The 24034-nt window shown below is 40.8% G+C and overlaps 1 protein-coding gene across 4 annotated transcripts in view; it reads right to left on the bottom strand.

Moving 5' to 3' along the window:
• Positions 1–10884: 10884 nt before the first annotated feature.
• ACVR1 (activin A receptor type 1) overlaps positions 10885–24034 on the bottom strand; it is a 110977-nt gene continuing 97827 nt past the window's right edge. For all 4 annotated transcript variants that reach the window (XM_032789099.2, XM_032789092.2, XM_075070219.1 and 1 more), the window contains 2 exons: positions 13261–13391; positions 10885–12126 (listed from right to left, as the gene is read on the bottom strand). In XM_032789099.2, coding sequence (XP_032644990.1) covers positions 11992–12126; positions 13261–13391 — 266 coding nt within the window. In that variant the 3' untranslated portion in view covers positions 10885–11991. The remainder of the gene's footprint in view (positions 12127–13260; positions 13392–24034) is intronic.

The following is a 24034-nucleotide window of genomic DNA, read 5'->3' as shown; positions in this document are numbered from 1 at the left end:
ACCCAGCCAGCAAACCAGCTAGCTACAAAATCTCTGTTAGTAGCTGTTCTCTACTTGCTTTACCTGTAAAGGGTCAAAAAAGCCTTTAGGTAAAATGAAGGGAGCACCTGACCATAAGAACCAATGGGAGGGCTAGAACTTTTTTAAACTGGAAAAAAAACTTTCCTTTTGTCTGTCTGTTCTCCAGAGAGAGGGGACAGAGCAGAGACAGGGCTCGAGCTATGCAGTAAAAAGCTGTGGACCAGGTATGAAAATCACTAGATCATACCTAGAAACTACTCATTTGAAGCCCCCAGATAGCTAAGTAGATCAGGAAAGGTCTAGGAAGACATGATTAGGCTGATTTCTTTACAGCTTATGGACTCTTCTTTGCTAACCCTCAATTGCTTTTGTTTTGCTTGTAACCATTAAGCTGGACCTCAAGAAAACATTCTTGATTCTTAATTATTATATTCACTCTTTTTAAATCTAGCAATAGTCTAAATTCCAGATTATTTCCTTTTGGTTTTTAATAAAATTTACCTTTTTTTTAAGAACAGGATTGGGTTTTTGTGTTCTAAGAAGTTTGTGCACATGTTTAATTGGCTGGTGGCAAAAGCTGATTTTTTTTGTTTTCTTTCTCCGCTTTTCCCTGGAGTGGGGTGTATGTGTGAAAGTTTGAGGGTACCCCACAGGGAGGAATTCCCAAATGAGCCTTCCTGGGTTCAAAGGGGTTTTTTGCATTTGGGTGGTGGCAGCATCTACCCATCCAAGGTCAGAGAGAAGCCATAACCTTGGGAGTTTAATACAAAGCCTGGAGTGGCCAGTATTAAATTTTTAGAATCCTTGTGGGGTCCCCACCTTCTGCATTTGAAGTGCCAGAGTGGGGAAATCAGCCTTGACACACCATTAAAACAAATTAGTTTCCAAGCTAAAAGTATGCATGGCATGATTCACATTAGGCCTAAAAACAGCATGTCCTGGGGATCTGAGAGACTTTGGAAACAGGAGTAATGATAGGAAAGCATTTGCCAATCTTCATTTTAGGAGTTTTTAATTGAACTCAGCAAACAAACATGATTAGTGAATAAAACCAAAATAGGAAAAACTATGAACACACACATCACATCTGTTCCTGAGCAAAGTCAAAGAAGCCAGCAAAAGGCCAACTGCAAACTCAACTGAATCAAATATTCTTATCTTGGCACAATCTGTTTCAGCCAAGACATGGGATCGAAACAACTTTAGTTACACCGATTGATTATTTCTTTGAATGGATGGAGGACAAAAAAAAGTCTCATTCTCATTCTCCTGGAGATCTCTGCAACATTGGATTCTGTTGATCATAGGGTACTGCTGTCCCACCTGAGAAAGGTAGCAGGAGTAGAGGGAAATTTGCTAAAGTGCCCTTCCTGGAAGGACTCCACTCCTCAGGCACAATGGCACTTTCTATCACAAGGTTAAAAGCTCATTTGTGTAGGAGACAGATTTCTCAGCAACCAATCCCGAATGGTGGCATGAACTTGGATGAACTGAGCAGCGTCACAAACTCACCACCTTCTGCTCCAAGTGTGAAGTACCCCTCTTTGATCTTGCCTTTTCCTACCTAAAAACATAAGATTAAAAACCCTACCAAAACGCAACATTATACTATACACAACACCTGCCCATGCCATGGGGACAGAGTAAGTCAAGGAATGACCCACAAGAGGTATTAGCCAAGTTGCTTAATGCACTACTGAAAGGTGCTTGGAGAATGGCATGAAAAATCTACACAGAACAAAAATAGGAGTAAAATATTAAGCAGCTGTAGGGAAAAAAAGGCAGTCCACATGGATAAAAAGTTACTGTCTGTAGTGTCTGCTGTAAAACCACTATTCAGGGCTACTCATTTTTGTCAGAGCCATTTAGAGGCTCCCATCCAGCTTCATCTGAAAGTGCTGCTTTCAACATCTCTGTATCCTTTACATTAATTCACTTAAAAAGTGTGCACTAACCTGATAGTCTAAATTGAAATCTCCCCTATCGGGACTATATAGAAGGATTTGAAAATCCTTATTTCAGGGTTTGTCTTCACTACTGGGGAGATTGAAGATGCTGAAATCGAATGCAGCAGGCGTCGATTTAACAGGTCTAGTAAAGACCTGCTAAATTGACAGCAGAGTGCTGTTCGGTCAACTCTGGTACTCCAGCTCCCAGAGAAGAGTAAGGTAAGTCTCCAATTGATGCAGCAAACTGAAGACACCACGGTAAGTCGATCTAAGCTATGTTGACTCCAGTTACGTTATTCATGTAGCTGGAGTAGCGTAATTTACGTCGACTTACCCCAGTAAGTGTAGACAAGACCTCAGACATAGAAGATGTCATTCAAGAAGGGCAATTAATATAATCAGAAAAAGGGAAAACTTCCATCTAAGGAGAAATTGTGAAGATATGGACTAAAAGGGGACACAGAGGTATACAAAACAATAGTTGGCATATGAGTATGCCTGACTGAACTTCTCTAATTCAAGAAGATGACATTCAATGAAACTGAAAAACAACAAAATTTAAGATGTCTAGAAAATATAAACTCAAACAGGATTAGATATTTATTAGATTTTTTAAAATTGATACAAATTCTCGTTTCAAACAAACAAAGTTTAGTACAGTGATTGGGATTAGAAAGAAGTTTCCCCTAGGCAGTTTCCCATAATTGTCCACGGCAAGGTTTCCTGTACATTCTTTTGAACCATCTAGTACTGGCCACCATCAGATGTAGCATATTGAACTAGACAGACCACTGCTCTGACACAACATGGCAGTTCATGTATAGCATTGAGATGTACTTGGTATGCTGTCTCCTAATCAATCCTGTATATGCTTCTCTTTCTGTAAACGTATCACGTGATTTGCATCTCTGTTTAGTTTATGGGAATAACCTCGGATTTTGGAATATATGATAAATTAGTAGCAAAAAGAGTATAATGAATGTACAGACAAGAGTAATATATTGATTGCCCTTGCTATGAGACAAGTTTATCAGTGTATTTATTTTGGAAAGCCCCTACTGGCTATTTTAAAATTTTTGTGAGCACCCCTTTCTGGAAGAAGATAATATTTGCCAGCAACAGTAGAAACAAAACTGAAACTGAAGAGGTAACAGGTAGAAATGTGCAAAGATGCAATGGGGAGAGAGCGAAGGGGAGGGCCTGAGCAACTTTGATTTTATTCCAAAAGCCTTATAAAACACAGCAGACTAGCAGAGAAACCCTTCAAAAAAACAAAACAACAACAACAAAAAAAAAAACACACTTTCAGAGGGCCTAGTATTTAAACAGTGCTCTATAAAAAAAGGGAATTTATTCAAACAATTCAAGATGATAGCATACCTTTGACCTGCTTTTAAAAAGTTATTGGTCTATCTTATAATTAATTTAGATAGTAATTACTAATTTAAAATTCATACAGAGTGTGAACACAAGGGACATGATACACCAGCTTTATCATAATTTCAGAGCCAGAAACCTTATTTGCAATAGGAACATCAGATCTTTAGCCAAAGTATTGATGAATTACTACACTGGGGATTAGATTGTTTAAAATTTATATACAGTGGCTACAGCAGTTGGCAAAAAGTATTTAGGATTTTGCCCCCTGCTTTCCTATTTGAATGATAAACACTCTCTAACAAGAGGACAAATATTAAACCATTTAACAATCTGTTTTGCAATATTAAAGATTGCAAGATCCAGGTAGAGCAAATATTATGACAAGAAAAAACAAGCAGTCTCTCAGTCAAAAGGCAAATGTTCTTTTCCTCTCCTCATTTTGCAACTTTGAACATTGTACTCTGGCAAGCTTTTGGTTTTTAATCTCTCCATTTCGGAGAGGCTGCCCATTACAGTTTTCGCTTTCTTCTTGTCTGACATCTTCTAATACAAGGGGAAAAAACTACCTAATGTAGGCAAATGAAGCTCTTAGTGAGGACTTTAATCAGAGAATGACTCCAGCTGTCCTGTTCCTGGTTCCCTACAGCACTCTATAAATGGTGTGTCTTGTGTTATCTGAGTGATGTGTCCAACCACCAGTAATGAGGTTCCATTTGACTAACAAGAGAATGCTCTTACATTAATATTCAGCCTTGCTGTTCTCCAGGTGGCTTCTGGGGGCCTCTTGCATAGATTTGTACATAAGTGCTCCTGCTCACTCAGATCCAGGAAGGGAAAACAGACACATTAGATCAGTTCCCATTTGGTATCTACGAATGTGCAGGAAACAGAGCAAACTCGAGGCAGGCCTGAGAGCTGTGTTTTCTCTCCACATTTGAGATATGATCAAGCCTTAATCTCCTGCCTTGCCCTGAACACACTAAAGACCATGCAGCGCTTCCCATGAGCAGTGGATTAACACACGGGCCAAAAGGGACCCATGCCCAGGGGCCCTGTCAAATTTCAGGTCCTAGGTGTGGGTGGCCCAAATGATGTGTCGAATGTCCCAATAAAACTTAATCTGCTTCTGCTTTCCATGGAGATCAGTGGGCTTTGGAGCAGATCATTAAAGCTATGGGGATCCCGCACTTCATTCTCAACAGCTGGAGCAACCAGGAAGGGGGTTGGCTAGGACACAGGGTGCTGGAGAAGATGCATCTTCAGGAAATCAGAGGAAGCAGAAAGAACACGCCTTCCTTCCAAATCACAAGAGAGAAAGAAGAGTCCTTCCTCTCTTCTTCCCCTCCTGTGCACCAGCCCACAGTAAGAAAGAACCAAAGAGCCATTTTATCACTGAATGGAGTTAGTGTTGCAATACAATTCTGTACTGGTGCATCAACAACACAACATCAGCGTTTAAACACCATTAAGGAGTTAGGATCCTACAAAAACACAAATTAATCTACTGGGGAGTCTGCAGTAAGAGGTATCCAACCTCTCCTCTGCTCCCCTCAAAAGACTTAAGAAAGCTTAATGTGCTTATTTGCAGGTCAGAAGTGCACCACTTCAGTTTTGCAAAGTTGAGAGATTCATCAGGCTCTAGTGCCAACGGTCTGAGACCTAGAGAAATAAAATGCCATAATTACAAGAATTTGCATTTTCCAGATCTGCAAGAGGGATAAGAGTTTCTAGTCCTGCATTTTCCGGGCCCCACTTTTGGCTCAGACATATTTTTTTTGAATCACTCCAAGTGTTTATATCCACACTAAGCAGATTTCATCACCATGTACTGTTCTTTCTACTAAGACTACTTGGTTTTTCCTGGTATTTCTTTGGTCTGTGCACAAATGTGTTTTCAGTTAAGGTTTTGAAAAGATTTTTTAGTTGTGGGTGAGACAAATGCATTATTCCAAAACAAGAGTGGATGTCATGGTATTGCACATACCCTACATTTTATACATTGAACTTACACTTTAACCTAAACCAAAATCCTAGATGTAAACTCTTCTACTGTGCGTGGATGGACAGACATCTCTGACTAAATCTTTACAAAAAAAAAAGTGTAAGTTAAACCTTTTAATCTCTTAGGTTTTCCCTCTCTCAGTGAGGACTATGACTAGGCTAAATTTGAATTTCATGTCCTTTCCTATTTTGAGGGGGAAGGATCTGATGTTGAAGTCCTACTTCTTGTCTGAGTCCCAGGTGACTCTCCATGTCCCTCAATCTTCCCAGATCAATTCAATTTTGAGCAGAGACTGAGCATAGAAAGTTTCGGCCCAGACCACAAAAAAAAAAAAAAAAAAAATATGAGCAAGTGAAAAATGTGACTTTAAACAGTAATGCCTTCAGTCCTAACTAGTGTTCGTTGCCATAACTCTAAAGTGATCCTATGAACAGAGCACTAGTCGTCTTTAAACAGTCATACTAGGTATTAATCTAGTGAAATATATTATGAACTAAACAATCAACTATTTAGAACAGAAGAAAGCATGTTATTCTCTTCAATGCTTATCCTTTTTTAATCTTTATCCTATTAACTTAAAAGGGCAGATGGAACTAGTACAATTTGTTTCCATAGATAGCTAATTGAATATTTACAGTACTACTCATGCGTACCTGGTTGTTTTTATTTAAACACAAATGGCATTCTCCTCTTACTGAAGTTTAGTTGCATGTCCTATCTCCATCTGAATGAAGATCCCAGACGTATATCAAAGTGCAGAACACACATTTGGCAGGGACAAAAATAATGCCACTTAAGCTATGGAGCAACTAATGCCGTCTCCATAGTAATAAAAATACAATCTGTTGCAGTAAGGTCATAATATATTAATATTCCCGATCTCTCTAAAATATGAGGTATTATGGATGAAGTTGAAGAACATTGATTCAGTAAACATGCAGGGAACATGATCAGCATTTGTTACCTCCACCCACAGCATCTAGAAACTCTAGAAGTACTTTTAAAAATAATAATCAAGAAACCCCTGAAATCTTGGGGAAAGTTATGGAATTCAGTGGACTGTGTTCCATGATCATGCAAACAGGCACCTGAAAGTGTGGTTAAATAACCCAAAGACAGTCAAAATCCTGCACTGAGTAGGCAGACGGTGTAGTGACTTAATATGGTAGGTCTGCTCCTTCTTCAGATTTCTATGAAATCTTGCCTCCAGGCCATGTTACTGAATGGTGTGGCTTCCTGGTTCAATTCTGATACTAGATCAGAAAAGTAATGATCTACTGTTAATTATTAGAGTTGGCCAAATTAATTTTGATTCCCCCCCAATGACATTTGCTTGATTTGAGTTTACAACATCCACAAAATTGAAGCAGTTTTGTGAAACTTCAGAAGTGTTCAGTGAAAATCTGGACACTGTCACAATCAAAATGTCAACATAAAATGCCATTTTTGTTCAAACATCCACACTGGGAATTTGGATGCGTAGAGAAGCAGATAACGATGGGTACTTCCAAAGAGCCTCCTGGTTAAGGGATTACCACAGGCTGAGAGCCAGGATGGTCAGTGTTTTTTTCTATTGGTACTAGTAACTGGCTTTAACAGCAGCATTTACTTAGCACTTTATAAATACATTACAACTTCAGTTCATTATCCCTATTTTATGGATTGGGGAAGAGTGACTCAATTTCCAACCTCAGCTAATTCCTGACCGGATCATAGTCATTTGGTTTTGGGCCAATGCTGTTCTTTAGCATAAATGGCTCTTCTCAGGTGAGTCAATTAAATTTGAGGGTTACTAGTCAAAGGAATGAGGTTACTTCCAATAGGAGTAATGGGAACAAACAACCTAACTAGTTTTAAAATGGAGCATAAGTTTGAGTGGGATTATATGTTGTGGTTGACTGAAATAGCAAGGGGATTAGACACGATAACCCTTCCGGTCCTATGTACTTAAAGTTCCTTGGCAAGTCCGTTTCCAAAGATTAGAACATAAATGTCCTGGACTTCAGACCACTGCCTAGAAAAAAAAAGATCCTTGGAAATTAGAACACAAATTCCAATCAGCCTAGTAACTTTGCACTGTGTTGAGGAATCCTACTGAGGATAATAGGAGATTCCTCATGCAACAGTTCAGTGTTTCATAATCCAAACAGCATCAGGAACTATAGTAAAATAAAGTAAGCAGCCAACCAGAAATACCATTTTTTACATTAACATTTTCTTGAAGACTCCATGGTGCAAAGAAACAGGACTTATTTTTTACAATCAGCACTTCCCCAGCAGATACCAAGATGCTGTGACTCATCTTTGTCAGTAGTCCAGGGAGAGCGGAAGTCATTGCACAAACTTGGGTGCAACGTGCCAGTAACAAAAGGTGCTGTTCACAAATATCAGGTATGGCAGCATGCTCCCCTGCTCAACCTAACCTCTGTGTCTAAAATTGTTTAATAAAGCCACAACAAAAGAAAATTCTACTCTACATTTATAATGAGCTCTCAAACATTCTTCTTCAATAACCGGCAGTGCCAGGTCTGGCAGACTAGAATGTTGGTAACACTACCTCAGAGACAGAGTTCTGTTTCCAGAGATGTCCTCACTAAGGCCATAAAATTCCATCTCTTTCTTCCTTTCATGGTCTAGAACAGCAGGGAGCTATGTAACCTATTATGTCCTTAATAGACTGCGATCTCTCTTCCTAGAGATTGCCTCACACACTGAAACCCTCCCACTGCATTCTAGTGAGGATGCAGCTAGACAGGTAGGTTTACACTACAAGGTTCTGGAGCCAGGCCTACTTGGGGTGGGGCCTTTACTATTGAACTTCTTGCCAGAAAGAGAGAGACTAAATCCAAGACTTGTCATATTCATTACCTAGTGTCAGAAAACTCTCTGATTAAGCCTTTCCCCAGGTGTGATGTAATTAGAGGTGAGTTAGCTGGGAACAAATGTGATAGGTCCCAGAAACAGTCCAATAGAAGGAGTGTGTCCAGGGTTCTCCCACTGCTGGGATCATGAGGTCCAGATGCCATGGATGGTGTAGTAAGGTCACTAGCAAGCAAGTGGAATTGTTTCTATCTTCTTTTCCCTGAGCTTTCTGAGGACCATCAACAGACCAGGAAAATAAGGAAAGGAGGGGTGAAACCACTGCCTTCCCCTCAGTACCAGAAGTGGCTGTCAATCTGGAAAGCTCTGGAGTCAATTAACTACAGGCAGTAGTTGCAAAATTTCTCTGACCAGTTCAACATGATGGGAATTCTCAGTGGCAGATCTGGCTGATCCTTTTTGATACTCCATTTGCCTGCTGGGAACTGGCAGTGAATCAGTCAGGGGTTATTGTGTTATCCATTGATGGCAGGTACACTGCTCAAATGGACAACAAAAGCTAAGCTAAACGGTAGGGGACAGACAAGATGGGGGATCAGGGAGAGGGCCTGGCATGAGACAGGTGGGTTGTTGCAATCAGTGTCCCACTGAGAAGAGAATGGTGCTACCACTGGAAGGGCTAGTATGTCTGAAGCAGAGGAGAAGCCTTGAAGAAAGGAACTGACCAGCTCTTAGCTGAGTTGATACCAGGTGTCTGAATGCTGGAGAGATTACGGCAGTGCTGGGAGAGTGGCAGCAAAGCCCATTTCATACCAAGCAGAGCCCCAAGAAAGGCCGGAGACAGACACTTCTGGGTCCCTGGTTTTGGCTGCTTAGTAGCTGAATCCTCCTGAGTGGGAAATGGAGACTACAGTGAGAGAGCACTTCCACACCTGCTCCATGGTCAGGAAACAAAACAAAGAAAGTGGGGAGATGCTTCTACATTCACCATGTCTGACAGCTCTTGCCTTTCAGCAGGCAAAGCCATGATGCTCCATGTACTGACAGCTTCTCTTCATAGAATGGCGGAGGAGGAGTGGGAGGGAGGATATAGTTGCTTCACAAACAGATGTATTCTGATTTTTCCTGAGATACTCCTTTTTCATGTTGACACCCCAGCTCTTATGCACATGGGATGCAACCAGACAGTGGATTTGCTTGGAAATAAAGACGTAACCATACAGGACAATTTGTTAAACAAGACCTAAAGATCAGATCAATCCATAATTACCTTTTCTACTGAAGGGGAAAAAAAACAAAGACAAAACTGAAACACCTACAACTCGCTGGTATTTAACTTACTGACATTGTGGCAGAAAGGAAAAAAAAAACTAGTTTCCTTTCGTTCAAACATGAAATTTATCACGTGATTACATCAGCAGGAAGGCGATGCAGCGGAAAAAGCTGAACAGCAGCAAACAGCAGGAAACCATGACAGTGAGAGTGAGAGAGAGAGAGAGAGAGAGAGAGACTGACTTCACTAAAATACAATGTACCTTTCACACTGCAGTGCAGCATCAGCACCCGAATCCCACACAGCAGCGAGAACTGTTATTAATATATATTACTTATCACTCCGATATCTCCACAAGGATCATGGATCCCCAGAACTAGGTGCTGAACACAAACATGAAAATATGGTTCCTTGCCCAAGTCTTAAACTTCAGTTGCTGCTAGTATTTCTGGTGCTTGCTAAAAGCGAATTAATCCTCTGCAGAGTGAGCCTCTCTGTCCACATAGCCACAGCAAAGTAGAAGAGTTAACTAGTTAAATAATACATTTGAGTTGATATTAATAGTTCTGGGATCATTATTTGTCTAATCATTGGACAAATGTGTGTTCTAAGGCTCAAGAAAGGAAGAGAAATTATCACGATATTCTGAGCCAACCATTTTCCTATTTTTGGTGTATTAAGACTTGTAAACTTGGGCCACAATGCACAATCACCCAGCTCACAAGATGTGGAGAAACCCAGGCATAGGAGAACCACACCACCAGGCAAGCGTGGACTTTGCACAGGTTCCCAGCAGTCCTTATTGGGAATCAACACCACCTATGCACCACAGAGTGTGGTTTCTGGGGGTTCCTAGCGCCGTTGTTCTTTGAGGCAGGCCTCAAGGAGCCTCTGGTCCATCTGCCGTCTCCTTCCCAAAGATGTCGCTCGTCAGTAAACACACAGAACTGAACTATCTCCCCAAATCATTTGGTCAATATGAAATGATTGTGCACCAGGTATCTATAACTCTTCAGTTTGAGTGATACAGAATATTCAACAGTTACCACTTTACATCTCTTTATCTTGTAGTAACAACTAATAATCATAGCTTCTTTTTGTATCGCATCTTTGATCCTACAGATTGATACGCAGCGCATATACAGGGTTTCCTTCACCCGGCACTGAAATTCAGCCATCTCTTGGGGATTGGTCCTGCTTTGAGCAAGGGGTTGGACTAGATGACCTCCTGAGGTCCCTTCCAACCCTGATGTTCTATGAACTAGTTAACTGTATAGGTTCAGTACTGACTCAAAAGGGAAGAATGCCAACATATGCCTTAGCACCTACATGTCCCATCCAAGTATTGACATGGACCTGCTCTCTTAAGCTTGCAAGATCACTGAAAGATACCAGAAACTGGAAACTAGTTACTAATAGGCATTAACTAAAAACACTCGTTTGACTTGAAAACATTCTATTTAATTTATACAAATAACTACTAAATAGAAAAAGTAGGTTAAAAATAAAATAGTTTTTCTGGCAGAGTTTAAATGCACATTATGTAGCGCTTAGAAGAAAAAAAAATGCATTTTCCCACAGCATTCATGACTTAAAAAAAAAAAAAAAAATCTATTGAAGTCCTACATTGCTTTCATGTTCTAGATCAGTAAGACACTAGATACGGTGTTGTGTGAGTAGTGGCTAAATATATGTTCTGCAATTGAACTGAAGTTATGTTACAGACCACACCTACAAAAAAGTGAAGCATTTAAAATGTGACTAACACGTTGTAATATGATAATACAGAAAGCAATTTCTGTTTCAGATTATATTGTATTACAAAAACGTCTGTGTCAGAAATAATGAAAGAGGCCACATAAAAATAAGCTTTAACTTTATGCACTTATTCAGTTTTTTAAAACTGGCAAGTGCATTAGTAATAAATAATTTGCAAGTTTTGTATAAATGAGAAATTCCTAATGTTCAGCATTATTGTAAACATCAGTACACATGTAAAATGCAGCTAAAATCTGACAGTTACATTTTCATTTTATCAAATCGATTTCCTATTGTTCAGACACAGATCAATGGGGTACAGAGCCAATCATTTTTGGCAAGTCACGTCTTTAAAATTAACAGTAACAGTGCAATTAAGGAATGCAAAGAATTCCTAGTGCAATAAAGAGGAGAAGCACAGGCAATATTGCTGATTAAAAATTTACCACTTCCATGTGTTTGTCCTGGGAGTGACTAGGAGACTCTATAAAAAGCTATTCAAAGCCATTGTTTAATGCCCTGATCTTGTTTTAGGATTTCTGTGTCTTCCTTCAGGCCACTATCTTTGCAACAGTACATCCAGCATAAGTCTTTATAGCTTGACCCTTTGTGAAATGCCCACAATAGTCACTGAGCAGGGTTCGTATGGTTCCATTGTTTCCCAGATGAATGGCTGGATAAGAAAGTCTGCCTCTAAGAAGCAATTTGAGACCAGTTCTAAAACTCATCAGGCCAGAATATTTCTGAACTGGACAAAAGCCTTCCATCTTGACAGCATCACAAGAACATCAACAGTCAGCTTTCAGTTTATCTAAGGAATTATCAATTTTGGTCAAAGTCTTTTTGATACGCAGGGCTGTTAGTCTTGCCGAGGGATTGTGGTACCAGCATTCTTTCATCAGCTTGGCAAGAGAGGTTAGTGTCTGAGAAGAGAGAAAGAAAAAAACAAAAACAGACAGTTGTATGTAAGTTCACAGATCACAAGGTCACTCAAGTTCCATTAGCCTTACTGCCTTGTTAATACTCAAATCTTTACAAAAAATCTACAACTTGGTTTACAGCTACCAAAAATGATTTCATCCTTTCAAATTTCTGCAGGATTTTTTTTTTGGTTTGGTTTGAATAAATGGAAACGGTATTTAAAAAGAATGGGGTCAAGAAGATGCCCTGACCAGTGCAATTAAAAAAACATAAGGTCAAATAAAAATTATATTTCAATGTTTAAAAGCACAGTTTTACTAAATAGTGTAAATAGGATCACTAAATCTGTAAATAATGCAAAAAATAAGTTTTCTATAAAAACATAGAAAGCACTGGAAAATACGCATATTTTCCACTTGTAATTTTAAAATACAAAAATATAAAATTTGTATATCTGAGAAACAGAGCTGTCTAACGTGGCAGGACAGTTTATTTTATTTGTCCATGGCCAACAATGCGACTCAAATATACATAAAACACTGCAGAGATTAAACCATAATTCCATATCTTCAGAAACAGACAAACCAGTTACTCAACTGCTGACAGGATATTTGAGGGCACAATTACATTGATTTTGGTGAAGAAAAATGAAGATTTTTACTCTTACTACTTTAATCTGATCTTTTAAAAATATTCATTGATATGGGCCCTTATTATGCGGGAGAGGAGAAAAGTCAGTTTTGACATAAATCTGCATATTTATGACCCTCCTGTCCTTACTTAGGTTACTTCCACACCAACATGATTTTCTACTGAAGAGCAAGAATAAGATGCGCCACAGTGGGTGTGGCCATTTTAAAAATCAGTCTGGATTTATATTACAGAGATTAGATTTGTTTCTATTTGCCTGGCAAGAACTTGTTTGCTCTGGTTTTTCCCTTAACATACAGTCAGGTATCAGCACACATTTGTCCATCTATCTTTGCAAGCAATTATCTTAGCAATAAACATAGAGACCATTTCAACTAAAAGAAGATATTAACAGCTGAAAATAGTTTACACCAAAAGATTATTGCAAAAGGAGCAAAAGGTATGAGCTGACATTTCAAGACATGACCTCCAGTTTGCATACTTACTGGATCTGAGAACCATCTGTTGGGAATGTTTGGCCTTTGCTGATCCACACAGACCACTTTTCTCATATCTTCAAAACTAGGGTCATTTGGAACCACATCATAGAATGGAGGTTTATAGTCTTCTACAATACCTAAAACGGATGAAGATTACATTATTGTGCTGCAGGCTTTTAGCGACTTCATCAGCAAGACATTTCTGCACTGAGGCCGAGGTTATATGATTTAACAATCTGCAACATTCATACTATTACTAATTCTTATCACACACACGTTTACATTTTCAATACATTAATCCGTATGTATGACACTTATGAGGTAGGCAAGCATCAGACCCATTTTGCAAGTGGAGAAACTGGGGCACAGAGAAATTCCTCAAAACCACACAGTGAATCAGTGATAGAACTAGGATTAGAACTCAAAGTTCCTTGCAAAAAAAGGTAACACGTTTGGCGGCCAAACCATGCTGCTTCCCAAATTAATAAAGGTACAGAGAATCTATGAGATTCACAAATTTATGGCAGGTAGCTGGCTGGTGAAAGACATTAGCTAGCCACCAGAAAGCCTTGCATCTCACATTTTAAAGGCTATGTCAAACAAAAAGCAGTAATTTATTCCAGACAAGCAACCCCGCCTCCAAAAAATAAAATAAATAAATAAAATAAGTAAATTCAATGCTAAACGATATTACTAACAAAGGGTGCTAGTTTTGCCTATGCATTTCCTCCCTTGCAACTGTTAAAGTGTAAATTGTCAAAAAGGCTTTTAAAACTCCTTTTTCCCCTTAGGAATTCATTAACTTCTTGACACAAGCTAACTGACTCTGAAGAGAAATAGAATTTTTGTTAACAAAATGCTAACAGAAAACTTCAAGATCGGTATGCTGACTTTGGTTGGTTGACCATAAATAGAACTGTTTTTCATGACTCATGGAGGAAGATAAGAAGCACTTAAGTCTCTATATATGTTCACATTGACACCTCAAAATGAATATTGTTCTCTTTCTTAAAGACATATTGTAAAGCTGGTGTCATATGATACCATAAGGCTAAGTGAGTGGGGAGCGCCAAAAAGTAAATTCAATTTCAAAATTTTAGAAGCCCAAGATTTTCTTGACAGTGCTTAAATAAATCTCTGAACTCAGACACATGCATACCCGCACATGTGGACTACGCACAGGTGTCAAAGAAGAATCAGAACTGCCAAAAACCATGAAAGAGAAGGTAGGTAAGGTAACATTTTTGATTGGACCACTTTCTGTTACAGAGGTTATGGCTACAGAGCAACTAGACACTTGCAATCAGCCCCTGTCAGCCAACTTGTGCTCGCAGAGCCCGAGTCAGGTGGCACAGGCCAGCTGCAGGTTTTTCATTGCAGTGTAGACATACCCATAGACAAGATACAGAGCTGTTCTTCAGGTCTGGAAAAGATAATCAGAGTGTCACAGCTAGATACAAGGTGAAACAGATTGTTAAGCATAAGGATTTAATGCATGTTGCAAGAAACTATGCAAAAATGAAGTGGACAAGCTCTGAAAAGATAAAGAAGCTCACTATCTGATATAGTGGGCTTTAAAACAAATACAGAGAGTGCTCTGACACAACAGCACAAGGAGAATGACTGAGACAGATATAAGGGTGTCAGCTGATGTAGACCGAAGAAGAGTAATAGAAAACTAGCTTAAAAAAAAAAAAAAAAAAAAAGGACTAAAACAGCTTAGCATAGACTGGAATAGCTGGAGAACCAAAGCAGGAAGCACAGAATACCACTGAGATCTTTTGTGTGACAAGGTATGGAAGACAAGGAAAAGTTCAAAGGGCTTTGATACAGAAAATCCTGAAACCACTTTATATATTGAAGCAACTGCAACTTTCAACTCTCCCACTTAGTCACTGCAATCATCTTATTTTTGGATTAGGGATGTAAAACATTAACTGTTAAAAATTTTAATAGTTTAAATGGTGAACTTTTAAAATGGTATTTACATCCCTATTTTGGATGTGCTAATAAAATATCATCAGGATTCCCACCCAACCACCCTTCCCATGATAAAAAATGACAGACAGTTCATTGTGCCTCAACCTCTCTCAGCTTTTTTCAGATCCCCACCTTCGAGCCCCTCTCCCATGGAGCTGGGATCTAGATATGAGCAATTTCATGGCTAACAATATGGATGAGACAGAGTGATTGCAAGTCCAAATTCCCATTGTGTTATAACCCCCTGATTGAGAACCCCTGCTTTGAGACTAAGACTTTTCTATAATAAAATGTTGTGTTGCTTTTAACTATACCAGTACTGTTAATGAGGCAGTGTCCTGTCCAGTATGAACACAGTAATACCTGTATAGAAGTGTTTTTACCCGTATAGCTTAGGCCTGGTCTACACTAGGAATTTACAAGTTGGTATAGCCACATGTCTCAGGGGTGTGAAAAATCCACCTCCCTGAGAGCTAGGTAAATGGAAGAATTTTTCCATCAGCCTAGTACTATCTATACTGGGCCTTAGCTTGGTATAGCTATTGCCTCTCAGTGAGGTGGATTACGTACACTGACAGGAGAATACCTCCTGTTGGCATAGTTAGGCCTCTACACTGATGCACTACAGTGGCTGCTGTAGCATTTTAAGTGTAGACAAGACCTTATTCTCAATTCAGGAAGGGCTTTTACCAGAATAGCTATTTTAGTTACGCCCCCCTCCCCAAAAAAAGGACTTCATCTCTATCTGAAAGCCATATCAGAAATCTTAAGTGTCAATCAGGCCTAAAAAGGACATACAAGCAAGAAGAGTATTCATTTGGAATGGTAAAATTACTCAAATATACCAGGATGCAATGAAGGATACAGCCACAAGAATAAAGAAGCATTTAAAGTTAAGACTGGTTTACATAAGGAAAAATCTGATACACTGGTATCATTCAACCAGGCATGTTAAATTGTCACCACTAGAAGATAACAGAAATTTGGGGATCTTGTAGGAGTAAAACACATTCCAGTAGAGTGTTCAAATGTATTTCCTATTTGGGAGAGATGTCTCAACATTTAGTTTTCTGTTTGGTTTACTTTAAGCCACACTGATAGATTCATTCAATTTTACATGAGTAAAATCTTCTCTATCCCTTTTTAAGAAAGCTACTTTACAACATGATTAATGTAACTGTATTACTCAACTATAGATAAATGTGTAAGATACAACAGATGGCAGAGATGGAAAAAGGAAGAAAAAGCCTATTTTAACTAAACTTTATTGCAAAATTAGCTTTGATATGCTTACAGAAGTGCAGATTCCATTATATGCAATGTAAAGTAATATTAACCTACATTTTCAGAAGTTATTAATGATTTGGGGCACTTCATATAGTCACCCTGAGAAGGATCTGATTTTCAGAAGTGCTGAGCAACATCTTATTGTAGTTTTTGGGTTTTCTTTTGCACAATGTTTATATTCTCCCCCATTCCGAACATCCTCTAGTCTGTTGCTCCAGAACAAGGTTTAGTCTAGAGTAGTCCATGGAGACATCCCTATGTTTCTTCAAGAGTCCCTCTTTCTATACTTCAAATGTTGACAGGTGTGAAGTGTAAAACTAGCATTTCATTAAAGTTAAAACGTAAAACTTCTCTTTTGTTCAACATCTGAATGCAGAAATACCAATCTAAGGCACACATTAGGGCCTACTTTTGGGAAGGAGATTTGAATCTATATTTGAAGTTTAATCTAAATTTCAGCTTCATTTCCAAACCTCATTAGGATGTTAGTAGAATCTTTCTTCTATCACCACAAACACAGCATGGATTTACTTCAAGTTACTCTTTTCATTTGGTCTGCTATATATTGTTGAGTATAATAAAGCCTAATTACTTTTGACCATCATAGCTGACTATATTAAAATCTAGAAGGAACCAGATCTGGCCTTTATTCTAACAGTTAAGTCAGAAATATTTTAAATAAGCATGCCAAACTCCATGGATCCTGTGGGATCACTGTTGGCTCCACAACAACTGAGGAACTATGTCAGCAAGCCACCGTAACCTCTAGTCTGCATTATCGTAACAGAGCTGTGTCTGTGAACTATGATATCCCTTCTCTTCCTCACTTGCAAGAGAAGAAAACAAAACAACCCTAAACCCATGTCAGTTATCAAACAGTTTAAGGATACCTTTCATAACTTAGAAAATACTTCAACGCTCCCATAAAGAAGCCAGCTTTTCTACAATTGAATTAATGATAAGCTTGCATCCAAGATGGTTTTTTCACCTGATAACATTTCTTCAATGTCAGCTTGTCATATATGTATGTATATAATGACTGTATGAAATACAAATGCAATTAACTAGTTAAACAGGCAGATATTTGCATAAAAATATGAGGCATAGTTGCCTGGATTGTGAAAATGGGTATGTAGCCTAAATTCTCTTTCAGTTACGGTATATCATGATTAGCATGGATGGTCAACAAGATGATAGTATTAGAAATCAGTGAGACTGAGAAGTAATAGCAATAAGAGGGGGAGTCTCAAACACACACCTGTCAGGAATGTTCTAGATTAGGGATCCGCAACCTTTGGCATGTGGCCCACTAGGGTAAGCCCCCATTGGCCTGGAGCAGCGAACTGTGGCCAATGGGAGCTGCAATCGGCTGAACCTGTGGACGCGGAAGGTAAACAAACTGGCCCAGCCCACCGGGGGCTTACCCTGGTGGGCTCCGGGCCAAAGGTCGCAGACCCCTGGTCTAGATAATACTTAGTGCTGCCATGAGTGTCTGGGTCTGGACCAGAAGACCTCTCAAAGTCCCTTCCAGTTGTATGATGCTATGAAATACAAGATAAAGATTGCTGGCATACTGTAAACTAACTAGGGAATCTATTCAAAAGCAAGAGAATGATTCTGCAGTGAGCTAATGAGACTATTAGGCATAGAGTACAGTACTGGTCACCAGGCTTAAAAAAAAAATCAGTTATTAGAAGATATCTTGCAGTGTGCACATGCCTCAAGGCCATACCCACACTCTAAGTTGAGCGAAAAAAATGTTAATGTTGTGTCCTTCCTTAAACTAATCAACAACTGAAAGGGGGAATGTTAGAAGATACTGTGTCACCAGAACAGTCATTAGCAGATAGAATAACCTACTCAGTATTACAGGAGCTGATAGTCTTTATGAATTAAAAGACTAGACTAGATCAACAATTACAGAATAGGATAGAAAATTTGCCATACTGATCAGAACATTAAGCCCAGCATCCTGCCAATACAAGTTCATAGCATACACAATTGAAAATTGCTTCCTGCCGTTTATGACATCCTGACACAATAGCAGATTAGCTCTATCTTAACACTTGGCATTACACATGCTATCAGTCATTAAACTAGGAGCATGTCTATGCACTTAGTAGGAGATGGGATTCCTAGCTCTAAGAGAGACACTCAAAAATGTAGCCATGGCAGTGTGAACTGCAGGATGGACCAGCCACCATGTATGTGCCCATCTGAGACCCTAGCCACGTACTCAAGATAGCTCGCCCACCTTGAGGTTTGCACTTCCAGTGTTGTACTATATTTCAATGAGAGCTAGTGCAAGCATGTCTCCTTGAACCAGGAATCATACTCCCAGCTTGAAGTGTAGATATATCCTATGTAAGCTGTTTTACAGATCCAGCTACACCATTTGACTGATCACCTGACAGTAATTTCCACGGTTACTATGAAATATGAATAAAAATTCTCCCCTTGATGTTTAACAATTAAAACATAAAAATAGAGGAATTACTTATGGTCCTGGAAATAGGAGCTTTTGTAATATAGACAACATTCTACTCAGATGGGATGTAATATTGTACACTCAATAGAAAGTAGTAATTTTTCAAAATTTAAACATTTAAAACATCTAATACAACACTAAGGTCTATCAACCTGCAAACTACCACCAATTAGGCCAAGTTAGAATTAAGATGGTAAAGAGGAGTTCAGACAAACTTCTAAGTGGAGATTGCTTACTAGAACTGGAGGTTCTTTGAGATGTGTGGGCCCTATATGTATTCCATACATGAGTACGCATGTGCCCCACGCATCTGAGTCCAGCGATTTGACAACAGTGTCCATTGGCCCACACGTATGCAGATCTCCTCATGCTCTCAAGCAAGGTTGTAAGCAGTGAGATCAATACCCTCTCAGTTCCTCTTACCACAAATCCAATCACATCTACAGCTCTCAGGGAGGATGGAGGGTGGGTAGTGGAATACAGATAGGGACCACACATTTTGAAGGAGCTCCATTTACAGTAAGTAACTTCCACTTCAAGTGCTGGTTCCTATGTGAATTCCACACACAGGAGATTGACAAGCAAATATCAGATTGGATGTAGGTGTGAGGAAGCCATCAACGAACATTCATGCAGCATCACAGATCCCACTGCTACACCTGCAGCAGAGGCTTGGACAGGCACATAGTGTCTAAGCAAACATATATGGCACTCCAGGGGCTGCTCTGCATAGGGACCTCCTTCAGGGATGCCACCTGGTGGCAGCCTGCACTCTCGGAGAGTGGGTCGTTATACCACCAGGAGGCAGGATGCAAGCTAGTCTGTAGTATTCTATAATGCAGCCAGAAACTCACTTAGAAATCTTCTGAGAGGATATAGCCTGACCATGGGATCTCTCTACTATTGTGTCAACAAGTCTTGGAGACTCTATGATGGTCTTAGTTCTTTGCAAATAAAAGGCCAGTGCACACTTGACATTGAAGGAGCGAAAGTCTCTTCTCTTCAGAAGCATGGGGGTTTCGGAAAAAGGACAGGTAAGTGAATACATTGGTCAAGGTAGAATTCTGCAACAACTCTAGGTAGAAATGTAGGGTGAAGGTGAAAGGATACACAAGGACAAAGTAAAAGCGGGGGAAGAAATCTGCCATGAGTGCTCCAAGTTTGTTGATCCTCCTGGCTGAAGTGATGGCCACTAGAAATGCCACCTTCAAGGAAAAGCGAGACATGGAACATGCTGCTAAGGGTTCAAATGGAGGTCTACTAAGCTACAACAGCAAAAGGTTCAGATCATATAGTGGTGTGGGTTTAGTGACTCCTGGAAAAGGCCTTGATGAGGCCCTTCAGGAACAGCATCCTAGTTGGGTGGGTAAAACAGAGCACTCATCTACTATTTATTTATTTATTTATTGGGGGTGGGGGCAGGAGGCACTAACAGCTGCTGGGTGGACTTTTAAGACTGACTGTGCTGTATCCAGGTGGAGACGTTTCCATTTAGCCAGATACCCAAAGTAGGAAAGAACTGACCAAAACCTGTTATGTACAGCCTGGACCAGGAATGAACAAGAACAATCTACCTCAGATGCTCATCCAAACACCAGACCATAGGGTGGAGAAAGCCGAGGTAGAAGTGTTTGACCTGCCCCTATCCTGTATCAGGAGTTCTGGGAAGGTTTGCATCTTGAAGGGAGGGTCGACTAACATGGACGAAGGCTCTGGGAACCAAAGACTACCTTGGCCAGTAGCATGCTAGGAGAATGAAGACATTGGCTCCGTCATGATGCATCTTTCTCAGCATCTGTAGAAGAAGGGGAAATGGGAGCAAAGGCATATCTGAAATTGCTCATCCACAACAGTAGAAGAGCATCGCCTTGGGAATCACAACCTATGGCTTCCCTGGAACAATACAAGGTGAATTTCTTGTTTGTTGTGATGCAAAGAGGTCCCTCAGAAGTGTGACCCAGCATGTGAAGATGTCTGTCAGAACGGAGTTGTGCATTTCCTGACTCATGGTCCACCATGAAATGCCTGCTGAGGTTGTCTGCTAAGGAGTTGTGGATATCCAGGAGGTAGGTCACCTAAATGGTGATAATGTGACTGATGCACCAGTTCCAAATCCTGCCTCCCTCCAGACAAAGCAGCAGAGATCTCATTCCTCCCTGTTTATGTAGACAACAGTGGTGATATTATCTGACATTACGTGGATGTGGAGGGTGCGAGTGAGAGGAAGGCAGGCCTTTGCATGCGGAAGTCAACTATCCGTAGCTCCAGGATGTTGATATGTAGTCTGGTGGTTCACGTGCTCTGTACAATGTGACTGTTCAGTTGGGCACCCACCTCAGAAGGGATGCATCAGTTACAATAGTGATGCTAGAAGTGGTGAAGGGAACCTTGTCTCTGTTTGATCACTCAGTGAAGGAGCTGATGAATTAGGAGTTAATGTGGTCTTTATTAGGTGAGTAGACCAAAGTGAGCCAGGCAGGCAATGCAGATAAAGCCCGGCAAAAGGGGGTCAGACGAGTACACGCAGCCATATGACCTAACAGCGACAGGCACATCCACACTGTAGTCCTTGGTCTGTGAGAAAATCAGAGAAACTAGGTTGTGCATCATCTGAAACCTTTCTGCAGGGAGGAAGGCTCTTGCAGAAATAGTCCAACGTTGCCTCAATAAAGTTTGTTGTCCTTGTGGGGGACAAAATGGTCTTCTGTTCACGCAGACCCCCAGGGCTTTGAATGAGGTATGGACTAGCTGACCTGACCTCCCGGCAAAAGTGAACTACCAGGAGCTAGTCATACAGAAAGAAAGACTGTATGGCCCTGACATCTCATCTGGTCTGCCATCCCAGAGAAAACTTTTGCAAACATTCTGGGTGCTGTCACTAGTCCAAAGAGGGGACCAAGAATTGTAAGTGCTCCTGACCCACAATAAACCATAGGAACCTCCCATAGGAGAGGTGGACACCTAATGTCAAGAGCTGCGAGCAGTGAACCACATCCCTTCTTGAAGAGAGGGGATTACTGATACCAAATATGACCAGCCTGAATTCCCACTTCCAAATGAAGATGTTGAGTTGCCAAATATCCAGAATGGGTGTCCTTTTTGGGGACTACGACATACAGATGATAGAACCCTCTCCCTTGAGGTGGGCACCTCGGTGTAACGAGGACTTTGTTTCCTGTTGAAGAATTGCCTTGAGAGCGGTCCTGAAGGGTAACCACAAAGGTTGTTTGCAGGGAGAGAAGGAGATATACTCTATGGAGTATCCCTGATAGATGGTTAGGTCTTGGAAATTATCCATCCTGATTAGCTCCCAGTTGTGGGCAAAAAAGTGAGACAGCCTCCAAAAAGGTGACAAAAGGGGCAGGTGGCAGGAGAGATGTTTTAGTTGAGACCCGCTCACCATCAAAAGTGGCTCCTAGCCGCAGGCTGGGAACAGGTTGCAGTAGTAGAGGGGGATGAAAATCAGGGCCGCTGAGTCTGTCCATTGCAGGAAGGCTCCACAGGATGCTGATAGCAGAATGCACAAGTAGGAAGTGGTGATGATCTTGATTTAAAAAGGTCTTCCTTCTTGTTGTCTGTCCTTGAGACCCATGTGCAGATCCCCAGGGAGCAGAGGGAAGACCTTGAGTTGAGCCCTTTAACAAGAAGGCTGAGACTTTCCACTTGTTAAAGAGGCTGGACTCAAAAGGGAAAATCTTGGATAGTATTCTCCACCTCCCTGGGGAGAGCTGAGAATTGCAACCATGAATCTCTCCTCATCACAATACCAGTGGCCAAGCTTCTGGATGCTGCAGATGCAGCATCAACTGCAGTCTGAAGAAAATGTTTTTGCCACCAACTTGCCCTCCTCTAGAAGGGAGAAAAACTTGGCTCTCTTCTCACAGGAAAGTTTGTCCTAAAAGGCCACCAGCCTAGAGTAGAGTAGTTAAAGTCATTCTTGGCTAGCAAGGCCTGGTAATTGGTGATGCAGGATCACAAGCCTACAGGGATGATCTTTCTCCCCAGGTGGGCCAGTCTTTTGGAGCCCATGTCAGATGGGGTGGTCCTTAGGTATTGAGACATATGTTCCATAGTAGCCCATACCATCAGGGAGTTGGGAGCAGAGTGGGAGAACAGGAATTCAGCTCCCTTTGCCAAAATGAAATAGCACTTTTCAGCCCTTTTAGGTATGTGGGGGTGAGGTGGGGAAAAGAGCATGCAGGATGCTGGGGGGGATGTGCCAGACAATCTCACTGGTTTCAAGATGGCCTTGTTAACTGGGAGAGCCACCTTATTTGGGCCTGAAGCTGTAGAATGTCCAACAGGTGATGGTGAGTCTTGGGTTTCCTCCAGAGATATCTGGAGACCACTAGCCAGTCTTAGTGGTAAGTCCTGTTATTGCTTATGGTTGTCGGGGTTGGGTGAGGGAATAAAATGGGGAAGAGACTGCCTTATCTGGGGAAGAAGAGGAGATTCCCATTGGAAACATCGGTACCTGTGGTTCTGGTTCAGCATCTTCCTTCTCCTCCCCCTCCTCACACACTGATGGAATTGGTTGATGGTTCAATGAGGAAGAGTGGAAAGACTCCCATGTGGGTGCTGGACATCTGGTATAGGGTTACCAACAGGGCCAGAAAGAGGGGCCAACTGTCTGAAGGGGACCCCATGACATGGGGAACCATTGGTCCCAAGGGAGGCAGTGCTTATAAGGGTAGCAACCATAAGTCCTCAATCGCCTGTCCAGGCTTGGGTCTCTGACGATGAACGAGGGACCAGCTCATCAGATCCAAATCCAAAAACTGAGCCTTCTGTAATGTCAGAGCCATCAGCACCGTAGTAATCTTGCCCAACGGTTGTAAGAAAGACAGTTTCTGGGACAACAAAGCAATACAGTCTTCTGGTATAGTAATGTCCCTCAGGAGGGCTGGGCCAGAGTAGTGGATAAATTGTGGGTGAGGGAGGAAAATATCCTCTGGTGCCATATAATTCTCTGTGCACCCCGTGTGCAGGATGTTCTGATGGTTGGCACCAAAGGAACCAGTGCAC

Source organism: Chelonoidis abingdonii, chromosome 10, assembly GCF_003597395.2.
Source record: "Chelonoidis abingdonii isolate Lonesome George chromosome 10, CheloAbing_2.0, whole genome shotgun sequence".
NCBI lineage: Eukaryota > Metazoa > Chordata > Testudines > Testudinidae > Chelonoidis > Chelonoidis abingdonii.
This window is presented reverse-complemented; position numbering and strand designations above follow the sequence as displayed.